This window comes from Eptatretus burgeri, chromosome 15, assembly GCF_056783735.1.
Source record: "Eptatretus burgeri isolate ZD-2024b chromosome 15, Ebu_testis_v1, whole genome shotgun sequence".
Lineage (NCBI taxonomy): Eukaryota > Metazoa > Chordata > Myxini > Myxiniformes > Myxinidae > Eptatretus > Eptatretus burgeri.
Window position 1 is genome coordinate 37868016 of NC_140975.1, and position 12279 is coordinate 37880294.

General features: G+C 34.4%; 1 protein-coding gene across 8 annotated transcripts in view; it reads right to left on the reverse strand.

Annotated features, from left to right (window-relative positions):
- The window catches only part of LOC147011944 (DNA oxidative demethylase ALKBH2-like), a 48046-nt gene that overhangs the window by 12432 nt on the left and 23335 nt on the right, over positions 1-12279 (reverse strand). For 5 of the 8 annotated variants that reach the window (XM_085857746.1, XM_085857739.1, XM_085857745.1 and 2 more), the window contains one exon: positions 10122-10879. In XM_085857746.1, coding sequence (XP_085713872.1) covers positions 10537-10879 — 343 coding nt within the window. In that variant the 3' untranslated portion in view covers positions 10122-10536. Of the gene's footprint in view, positions 1-10121; positions 10880-12279 lie in introns of those variants that run through there. The other 3 variants (XM_085857743.1, XM_085857741.1, XM_085857740.1) reach the window with 2 other exon arrangements.

Below are 12279 nucleotides of genomic sequence, written 5' to 3' on the forward strand. Positions count from 1 at the left end.
TCATATTCTAATTCTCCTAAATGCTCTAATTCTTCCTCCGTCATTTGACTGAAATCTTTTAACATTTGAAGCTTTCTTGGAGTATATTCTACTGTGGGAACTGTGGAAACATCTTTCATTTTTTTCTTGGGAAGTTTTTAAAAGTGGTTTAAAAAATTTCTCTTGTTTTTTTTCAAATGCTTCTTCGCCCGTTAGTTTCTGTCTGCGTTTCTTCTTTATGTCTTCCTGTTGTTTTACAACTTTTGAAACCAACTCTTGATGTTCCTTAAATCTTCTTGCTCTTTCTTTTGTATCCATTTATTTATTGTTAATATCATTTAATGAATTGTAAAGATCAACAGGGAAATTTTCCTTTTCTTCATCATTCAAGTAGATGTGTTCAAATAAATCCTTTTCTTTAAATATTTCATCAAATTCTTTATTAACATTAATGCGAGTTGTAATTTCTTCTTCACTAATCCTTGCATCTCTGCTTTTCATACGTTTGTGTTGAGTTTCTTCATCAACATCAAAACCGAATGATAAAATCTTCACTCCGCTCAGATATTTAATAATTTGTCTCGTTCCTTCTGGATTAGTTTCTAATATCCCAACACCACCAGATTTTAGTTTCTTTAACTCACTCTTACAATGTGAATATTTTGTTGTAGCAAGAGAAACTAGCTCAAATATTTGTCCTTCATTCCTCAATCCCATATGTTCCTCCACTGAAATATAGTGATAATCTTCACCTTTTACTTCTCCAGGTCTTATTGCTCTAGTTGTTGTTGATACAATGCGTATCCACGGGTGTTTTTAAGTAAATTTACAATATTCTCATTTGTACTACACAAGAACCTTGATTTATGAAAGTTTTTTCCAGAAGCAGATTTACCCACAAGATTTATAATAATAGTTGTCATTTATATATGTAATTGTTTATAAAACAAAAAATATATCCCTTAATATCTCATCTTGTTTCACAACAATATATTTATATTTTTCAGTCGTGTGCTTCATATAATCCTCAAATTTCTTTTTACTACATAATGTAGAACAATTATCTCTCCAAAAATTATTGATATCTATTGAATTTAACTTGAATAAAATAAAAGTATTAGCATTGTTTCTGATGGAACAATGAGGAAGTTGAAAGTACGATTGACTAAGATAAATACAATTACAAGAAGAATGTCTCCCTCTTGTGTAGTAGCTGTCCATTACCGTTTGGTTTCTCTCATTAACACAATCATCAAAGATAACGAGGTTCTTTTTTGATTTATCCAAATCTTAGGGAGACGGTATATCATCCGTATTATCACTAAGAATACAAGTTATAAGATTTGATTTCTTTTTACATCTCTGTGTATCACAAAATAGTTGAATTATATCTTCAATGTTATAATCATTTAGGTTTTTTTGACGTTTAAATAAACCTATTATATCTTCTTTTTGAAGACCAGCATTAAAACCTTGTGAGAGTAGTTGATACTCTGGTTGAAAACTCGACTTTGTGAAAATTATTAAATTATCATAATCTAAAAAGTTGGGAGTGAGGAGCATTTTAAAAGTAAGCAGGTTTTTCCACATCCACTTGAACCAACTATGAGACATCTTAATGAATTTGGGAGATTTTTATGGTTGTTAAATTTTATCTTATTTTCCCAAATAGGTAAAAAATCATTCATTTATATATTTGAAAAACAGGTTATTTAATTTATTATTGGCTTTTTTAGAAACTCTATATTTTATCCTAAGTTCAGGTTTAATTTCAAGATAATCCATTATTTTATTTATACAATATCTTGTGTTGATATTTCCCTGAAAATTACATCCATGAATAATATACAACAACAATCCTTTGAACATTTCTCTTATACGTTCAGTTTCTTCCCTTGTAAGGAAAGGTGTGTTATCATCCTCATACTTTACATTCATTTCTCTAATCAATCTTGTAAAGTAATTCATTTTTGGTGTAAATCTAAAAGAATTATTTTCCTTTTTATATTTTTTATTATCATTAATTAGAAGATAATCACAGAATATACATTGTTTATAGGCTTTTGACTCTGTGTTTAATCCCTGTCTTTCACACGCAGGACAATTCTCAAATTTGTCATATGGAGAATCAGGAAAGTCTAGCATATTTATAAAGTAAAACTTTACTTAAACTGAAATTCATCTATACTTTCAGTTGTATATTACCATCGATATCGATATACTTTTTTTCATTATCAGATTCAACGACAACATTTTTTATATTAAAGGTAATTTTAAAATTATCGTTAACTACTATTGAACGAAATGTCATTTCACCTGATATATTAACATCCTTTATTTCATCAAGATTTACATCTTTAGGGTTGTTGAAAAAATACAAATTTCTCCTTGCATATTACAGATGGTCTTATCTTTTCTTTCTAAAGCTTCATCCATAAGGTTTTTGTTCTTTGATACTTTTTCTTGTTTCATTGCTTTTTCTAGTTTTGAATATATTACTAGAAGGAGAGGAGAAACTTTTGTTAGAGATACTTTAATTGATGTTCTACCAGGTATACTAAAAGCCCTTCCACTGAAGGAAATTGAAGAACTCATATTATTTACCATAATAGTTTTTATCCAATAGTTGTTATATTTATCTTTGTTCAATTTTACATCCTTGACATATTTCTCAGTATCTTTAACAGATGAAGAGATTGATTGAAACTTGTCTTTTGTGTCTTGAAACATTGTATTTATTAAGTGAAAAAGTTGGAGGATAAAATGTTTTTAAGCACAGATTCACCTATAAATTAAAACGAAATTTTCATCAAGAAAATTTTAGTTTAACAAAGTTTTATTCTATAAATATGGTGAATACAACGTACTGCGATGTTTGTAATCACGAATATAAACATTATAGAAAACACCTCCGAACCAACAAACACACATTTAATCTATTTCATCAAATATCTCCTCTTGAGTTGGAAAGAAAACATTGTGATATCTGTTCAAAGGATGTTTTGAAGAGTAGTTATAATCAACATCTTCAATCACAAAAACACAAGAAAAATGAGTTTAAAGTATAGTGAGACTATTATATTAAAAACACGGATGAGGTATTTAAAGGGCATATAAAAATAAGGATTTTTCAATTTGGAGAACCCGGTCCATCATCAATAGCTGAATCAATTGAAATAGTGAAACCCGATGTTGAAAAATTTATTAAAAAGATATTAAAAGAAATAAAAACTTTAAAGTTTTATATGGGAGTGAAAATGAATATGAAAAGACAAGATGAAGAACAAACTCCTTATATGAGAACAGATCTTCATTTTATAACATCATTTCAAGATTTTTTGAATAGTGGGGTTTATGAAGAACTATCAAGACAAGAGGAGGATGTTGATAATACAGTGGTAGGAAGTGGATTCAATATTAAAAAAATCATCTTTTTAGATATACACATTCTAAAATCAAACCCTCTTAAAGCTTCTTCTTATATTGAATTACCAAAAGAAATAAAACTAAAGAAGGCAGTTGTTAATATTAAGAACAATGATAATAAATGTTTTCTCTGGTCTGTTCTTGCTCACTTACATCCACCAAAATGTAATTCAGAAAGAGTAAAACAATATATGAAATATGAGAATACCTTGGACATTAAAGATTTTAAATTCCCAATGCCATTAACAGATATTCCTAAATTTGAGAAAAAGAATAATCTTTCTATTAATGTATATGGATTAACGGATACAAACAAAGTTCAAATATTAAAAATTTCAAACAACTATAAAAATGAAGAAACACACATTGACCTTTTATATTTTAGTGTTGGAAAGAATTCACATTACACATACATCAATAATTTATCAAGATTAATCTCTTCTCAGGTATTCAGAACAGCAAACAAAATATATCCTTGTAGCGATGTCTTAATTCATTTCATACAAAAGAACGATTAGAACAACATTCAAAATATTGTAGTAATCATAAATCAGCTGTAATTACAATGCCTAAACCTGGTGAAAAGATTTATTTTGAAGATTATAATAAATCTATCATGCACCCATTTGTGATATACGCTGATTTTGAATGTATCCTTAAAAGATAAATACTGCTTCTCCTAATCCAAAAGAACCATATACAAATAAATATCAAAAACATATTCCTTGTGGTTTCTGTTATTATATCAAATCATCTGTTGGAGAAAAGTATAACAAACTTGAACATTATCGTGGAAAAAATGCTTCACAAGAGTTTGTAAAACGATTAGAAAAGGATTGTATAAGACTCACTAAATTAATGAAAGAAACAAATGAACCGATGAAATTAACCAAAGAAGAAAAATTAGAATTTAGAATGAACAATATCTGCCATATTTGTGAGGGGGAAATTAAGGAGTCTAAAGTTAGAGACCATTGTCATCTTACTGGTAAATATAGAGGTCCCGCTCATTCCTGTTGTAATCTTAATTATAAATTACCTTCTTTTATTCCAGTCTTTCTTCACAACAGCGCCAACTATGATACACATCTATTTATAAATGAACTTTCAAAAACACCAGGGAATATTTCTGCTATAACAAACACAAGTCAAAAGTATATTTCATTTTTTCAAAAATGATATTCACAAAACCTATAACTCGTATTAGGTTTTTAGATTCTTACAAGTTTATGGGAACACCACTAGCCTACCTCGCATCAAATCTAAGCTCCACGGACTCTTTTCCAAATCTTAATTCATTCTTTCCAAAGAGGAAATTCTCACTAAAGAGGAAATTCAGATTAAAGAGAGAATTCAAAGTAAAGAGGAAATTCTAACTGAAGATGAAATTCTAATTATAAAGAAAATTCGAACTAAAGAGGAAATTCAGATTAAAGATGAAATTCTGATTAAAGAAGGAATTCTTACGAGAGAGGAAATTCAAACAAGGAATGAAATTCAAAGTAAAGAGAAAATTCTTACAAGTAAGGGAATTTATCCTTATGATTATATGGATTCATTTATGAGATTTAAAGAAACACAACTTCCTTCAAAAGAAAGTTTCTATAATAACCTTTATGAAGAAGAGATAAGTGATAAGGAATATAAACACGCACAAGAAATATGGAAAATATTTAAGATAAAGAACCTTGGAGAATATCATGATTTATATCTAAAAACAGATGTTTTATTGTTAGCTGATGTGTTTGAGGCTTTTAGAACACTCTGTCATAATAAAAATTGTTATGGATTAGACCCTGCCCACTATTTCACAGCTCCTGGTTTAGCTTGGAGTGCAATGTTGAAAATGACAAAACAAGATATAGATTTAATCAGTGATGTTGATATGCTTTTGATGATTGAGAAGTCCAAGAGAGGTGGAATATCACAAGTATGTTCAAAAAGATATGCTAAAGCAAATAATAAATATCTCCCAAATTATGATAGTGAAAAAGATAGTAATTATTTGATGTATTTTGATGCTAATAATTTGTATGGATGGGCAATGTCTCAATCTCTACCTTATGGTAAATTAGAGTGGGTGGAAGAAAAGGATTATGAAAAGGCTTTGATGAATATTGTTATTTCTTCTCAAGAGGAATTGAATGACGAAGAAGAAGGTTATTATTTTGAAGTTGATTTGAGGTACCCGAGTGATCTTCATAATAAGCATAAAGATCTTCCTTTTGCATGTGAGAAAGAAACTCCAAAGAAAGAATGGTTAAGTGATTATCATAAAAGTTTTAATATTAAAGGTAAATCAACAGAAAAGTTATTAACAACATTCTATGATAAAGAGGGATATGTTTTGCATCAGAGAAGCTTAAAACAGTTTTTGAGAGAAGGATTGAGAGTAGCTAAAATTCATAGAGTTTTAAAATTTAAACAAAGTCCTTGGGTGAAAAAGTATATTCAATTCAATACAGATATGAGAGCAAGTACAAAAGTAAAATTTGAAGGGGACTTTTATAAATTAATGAATAATGCTGTATTTGGAAAGACTATGGAAAATGTTAGAAACAGACAAAACATTAGATTCGCAACATCTTGGAAAGAAGCTTCGAGATTGATAAATAAACCAAGTTTTGAGAGAGAAGAGGTTTTTCAGAGAACTTTTCTGCAATTCATATGAAAAAGGAAAGTATTGTAATGGATAAACCAATTTATATTGGAACAGCAGTTCTTGATTTATCAAAGATATTGATGTATGATTATTTGTATAATGACTTAAAGAAAGAGTATGGTGAAAATGTTTCATTGTTGTATATGGATACTGATAGTTTTATCCTAGATATAAAAACTGATGATGTTTATGAAGATATGAAGAAAAATATTGGAGTATATGATACAAGTAATTTCAGCAAGAAGAGCGAGTTATTTTCCAAAAGAATGAAAAGGTTATTGGTAAGTTTAAGGATGAGTTGGGTGGAAAAGTAATGAGTGAGTTTATTGGATTGAGAGCAAAGGCATATGCTTATAAGTATGGTGAACAGATTGATAAGAGGTTAAAGGGAATAAAGAAATATGTAATAAAGAAATCAATAACTTTTAGAAATTATTATAATTGTTTGATGAATAAGAAAGAAGAATATAGGAAAATGAATACAATAAGAAGTTATAAACATAACATATATAGTGAAGAAGTAAATAAAAGGCATTAGGAGCCTTTGATGATAAGAGATTTATTTTAGATAATGGAATAGATTGTGTTCCATATGGATATTGTATGATAGAGTGTATAAAATAGATTATGTTTTAACGATGGGAAGATGGGTTAGGGTTTTTTAAGGGGTACCGCCGCGTTTTTTCACAATATATAAATGGTTAAACCAAGTATTAATCAAACTAAAGAGTGGAGAAAATCTCAGTCTTGGTATATAAATGGAAAACATAATGAATGTGAAAAATATCAAATAAGTCTTATTGAAAAAATAACTAAAACAAAGGTAAATAAAACAAATAAGCGAATTAATTTAAAAACTAGTAAGTTAGAGGATGTAAAGAAAAAAATGAATATCCTTGAATGGACTGAAAACTTTGATGGTTATCAATTGAACAATGAAAAAACAATTTACTATAATCTCAAAATGATATGTGGCTCAGGAGGTGGTCAGATGAGAGCATTAAGAGAAGTTTATCATTTCGTAATGGCACAAAAGGGGTATCTTCAAAAATATAAAGATTCAAATGTTTTGTTTATCAATATTTTAGATGGGGATTATTGTGCAAAGAAAATTAAACTATTGAAGGAATTTGAGAATGAACAAATCTTTATAGGTTCAATGAGTGAGCTGTTCAACCCCCAGGTGTTCAATTCAATGAGGTTCAACCTCCAGGTTAAAAGGGGAGACAAATAAATATACCTTGGGATAAAAAGGGGATTTATTTTTAGGGAAAAAAAATATAAATCGCTGAAAATCCCCCATTCATTTACATGGGGAAAAGTGAGCCAGAATCAGTATTCTTACCCTACTCCCCTCCACTTCCCCCTGTCCTCAGCAATCTCTCTCCAGCCACCCCCCACCTTTGATATCCCTGCTCACACAATTTTCCCATCTCAAAAATCGGTACACCTCTTTTCCTCCTACCTTGCTCCCTCAACTTATCCTCTCTCTCATTGCCATTCTCTTCCTCCAGCCCACTTTTTACCAATCCCCTCCGTCAAGCTCATCAATCGCCTCCCTCGGGTTCATTCATCCTCCTCCAATCCACCCTCTTCACTCCCACAATCCTGACCCAGTTGTTCTTGCAGACCTGCAACCTCTTCTGTTGTATCTCTGTCAGTGCCATCATTTTGAGACTGTAAAGGTAGGTGGCATCAGAAGTCACCATAACTTTCCCTTGATATATTTCTATTTGCCATTACTCCCTCCCATCCTCTTCCATACATTTGCACCCACCTGAATCCTCTTCCTCACCTCCACCTCACCATCCCTGGTCACTATCCCCCCAGATATTCAAACCTATTTCCCTGTCTGATCTCCTTTCCTTCTAACCATATATTCATTTATTTTCACTGCTGTTCAACCCACATCACTTCAATCTTTTCCATTCTCATCTTCAGCCCATGCTTCCAAAATGTCTTCTTCCACTCCCCCAGTATTTCCTGCATCTCCAGTCTACTCTCTTCTACAACAGCCAGATTCTCTGCATAAAACATCCTCTTCAAACTACCTTTCATGTTTACCCTCCTGCTTACCAGCTCCATCACCACGATAAATAAACAAGAGTGGCCTGAGAGCTTCCCTGCCTCAAACCGATGTTCACGCTGAACTTCTCCGACATCTTTGGACCAAGCAAAACTCTTCCCTTTGTTCCCTTGTACAAACGTTTCACCAACCTAACTTCTCATTCTGGCACTCCCATCCATCTCAGTGTCACCATCATCATCTTTCTTGGGACAGGGCCATTAGCCTTCTTCAGGTCCACAAATCCCAATGCCATTTCACCTTGCACATTCAACCTCTTCTCCACCAGTTGTCTTAACATGAACATCCCATCCGTCATCCCCCTACCCTTTCTAAACCGGTTGCTCTTTGCCGATCTCCATCTCCACACTCTTCCTCATCTTCCCATCCAGCATCCTCTCAAATACCTTCACGACATGATATGGTGACGTATTGCCTCTGTACTTTCCCAACTTTTCAACATCGCCCTTCCTCTTCCATATCGGCACAATTATCCCTGTCCTCCAATCCTCTGGAATCAAACCTTCTCTCACATACATACATACATTCATCAGCCTCTTCGTTCAACTCACTCCGACTTCTCATGCAGCAACTATTATCTCTGTATGCACCTCGTCAATGCTTGGCACTCTACCCTTCATTCTCTTTACTGCTGTCTGCACCTCCTCCTCTTCCTCCATGAGCTCCAAATAAAACAGAAGCTCCAGCTCACCTTTGTTTCCTCCCTGGTTAAACAGCTCCTCAAAATACTCTCTCTGTCTCTCTCCATCCTTGATCACTGCTCCCCCCCCCCACCACCACAAGTCTCTTTATAGGTCAGCTTGCAACTTGTTATACACCTCCTGTTCCATATCATTCCTCACCTTTGCCACAGCTCTCCTTGCTGCTTTCGTCTTTTTCCCATACAGGTGCAGCAACCCTGCATCCAGTTGTCCCCCTCTATCCTCTTCCAAACTTTCTTCTGCTCTCCAACTGCCTTCGCTACTTCCTCCATCCAGCATACTTTATTTCTGCCCCAAATTGACAATGTACCATTTCCTGATGTCCTTCCACACAAAACTTCTACCATTCCCCTAAATGCCTCTCCGTACTTCTTCACCAAGTTCCTCATAACTAGTCCTCAACCTTTCCTTGTACTCTGCAGCCACATTGTCCCTGCAATTCCCCCACTTAAGCATCTGCCATCCCCTGGTCTTAACTTCCCTCCTTTTCTTAAGGCATACAACAAACACCACCAGCTTGTGACATGCTCTCCCGCCACTGCCTTACAATCATTGTTCCTCCAAAACTGTTGCTTCTTCACAACCAACAAATCCAGTTCTGTTCTATGCTGTCCACTCCTCTAATTTTGTAGCTGTCTTGCTTCTGAAAGAACAAACAAGCTATGGCCATCCCGTTTCTTGCCACCAGCTCCCAACCCTCTCTCTTCCTTTTTCCCCCAAACAAATTTACCAATGCATTCCTCTTCACCTAGTTCCGCAACTCCCACATGCACATCACCTCCAGCTCAACCATTCCCATCATACTCTCCAGAGCTGACCCTGAACTACTGCTTTGCCACCTCAGTCCTTCACATTTGTGGCCCATAAACTGACATAACTCATACCACAACTATCCCCCAACCCCAACCCCCACACTCTTTCCACTGACCACCTGCTTCCTGATTTCTTCAGATATTATTCCCATGCCATCACTCCTATCCCCTTCTGTGTGTATTAGTTTGTATCCTCCTACCAACTTCATCCCCTTGTCCTCCCTTTCCATTTGTTCTCCTCCACACACAACACTTCTAATCTCCTTTGCATCATCTCCACCACCTAAGCATCACTCATCACTCCCCCTTCTATCCTCTCCTTCCTTTTGGCCTGGCCCTCCCTGTTCTCATTTATCGGAAATGCAGTAATGCTTTTCACAATCAATTCTAACCACAGTTCAACCCTCGACCCCTTTGAGCAAAGTGTTTAACTTTAAAATGATAACGAATTTAAATTTGAAAAAAAAAGTTTTATTTTAACCAATATCAATTGAAAACCATTATCAAAAATAGGTTAGTTAAATATGGCGAAGATGCAACCTCCCCGCAATCAGGAAGGAAGATTGGTCCTGCAGTTGCAACACTTGGCATAGATCTATCTTTTGTAAGGAATTTCAGGCAAGTGTCACTTTTTCCCCCAGCATGGGGTGTGGTTCACCATGTCACTGAAACAGAAATCATGTTTTTAGAAACAAAACTTGGATACTTGCAAGATACCAAGTAACTTGGATACTTGTACCAACACGCAATATTCCAATAATTCAAAAATAACGATACGTGGAGTTTTAATCTCAAAACAAACTTTTAGATGTGATAAAGGATTCGGTGACTAACAAGGTTTGCATGAAAGGGAATAATGTAGTTCATAAATCAGGAATGTGCAACATGTGAAATGGGTACAGATGGGAGCACCATACGGAAGGTGAGATTTACACGAGGCAGTAGAACACGTTTACGCACAGGAACACTGTGGTACCAATGTACGTTGGTGGGGTGCTTCATCACCAACAAGCTGCCATGCTCGAGTACAACACGCACTGGTTTTGGAGGGCAGCATGACTGGGGTGACTGTTGGCCAGTGTGTCTTGAGAGGCCATGTCGCAGAACAAAGTCCCGTGACGCTCCCAGTGACACGGAGGCAATAGGACTACATGGCACAAGTTCCTTTTCATCATCGCGATGCTCCCCGATATGATCCAATCCATTGCGATACCTGAATGAAAGGTTTGTCATACGTCAGTTTCTTCCACCCCAAATGTAATCTCAGACTGCCCAGTAATGAGCACATTAAATAAGCAAAGCAACTGCAACCAGATTGCATCATCATCAATGGGGAAAATGGATTTACTGAACATGTTTAAATTGTTCATGTTAAGCAGTTATAATTTTGTCCTCATCAGTTGTATTTAGGTGAAACTCATTATTCACTCTGAAAATGCACAACCACCAAACATTGGAATGTAGTTGGGCCTCCATCCTCAATGGAGTTTTTTGTTTTTCATGAAATTTAAAGCTCTTCTGTGACGATGATATGAAGAATATAAACTTAGAAAAGGAAAGGTCACTAAACCACAAACTAAGAAGTGAGTGTGACTTGCATACATCTAAACAAACTAAATAGATCATGACTTGAAAAATACCTTCAACACATTGACTGCCAACTCCTATAGTATACACCACTCCCACTTGCAAAGCGAAGTATACTTGTGCATATACTGTAATTAATTTTCAATTTTTACCCTTCTATGAGCAAATCTAAGTTCACTTCTCAACCATTGGTGGGAAAACCACACATTGTGAAAACTTTCAATTCTGTTTGCCAGGTACAAATTATCTTTGAGAACAATTTTTAGCACTGAATCGATGTTGATATTACATCATTGCTCATGGTAGATCGTGTGCACAGAGTACCACGTGGTTTTGTTACTGTCATGACCTTTCAAAATGGCACATGAATGCAGATGAAGTGGCAAAACTTCATAGAGACTGATGATAATCACAGTTTCATCAATTTATGCTCACCGAACCACCAGCAGATCATTTTTTGCATTAGCTTGCACGCCAGCATATTCTGCTTACAATACAATAATCTTTTCTATGAGAATACCCATTGTGGCAGAGTCTGATAAACCCAGCACAACGAGTACCGTTTACTGCATACTCGTAGTCGGCAGTCAAATTAAGAACTAGATAGTTCATAGAACACCTTACCCCGCACGGTCTTGAGAAAAAGCACAGAGGAACCGTCTTTTCAACTCTTGCTTTGCGTTTGTGAGCATAACCGCACTCTGTGGCAAATTTGATTGGTCGAGACAGTGTGAAAAATAAATTCTCAAGTACAGCTAAACTGATGGTTCTTGGAAATGCAAACAAGGAGATTTGTATTCTACAGTGTTGAAATATGTAATTAAATCGAAATAAAAAAGTTTTCAAAGCTGCAGTTAAAAAAAAAAAAAAATTTAATTCGGCAGTTTACTGCTGTTGATGCACATTCTTTTACACCACCTTATTTAACATGTTAAATTATTTATTCGTGCTGGCTTGTGTCCTTTGACATTCTCAAAAAACAGCAAGTTTCCTGATTCGACTGTTTTTCAATTTTGTTTGTCTGCC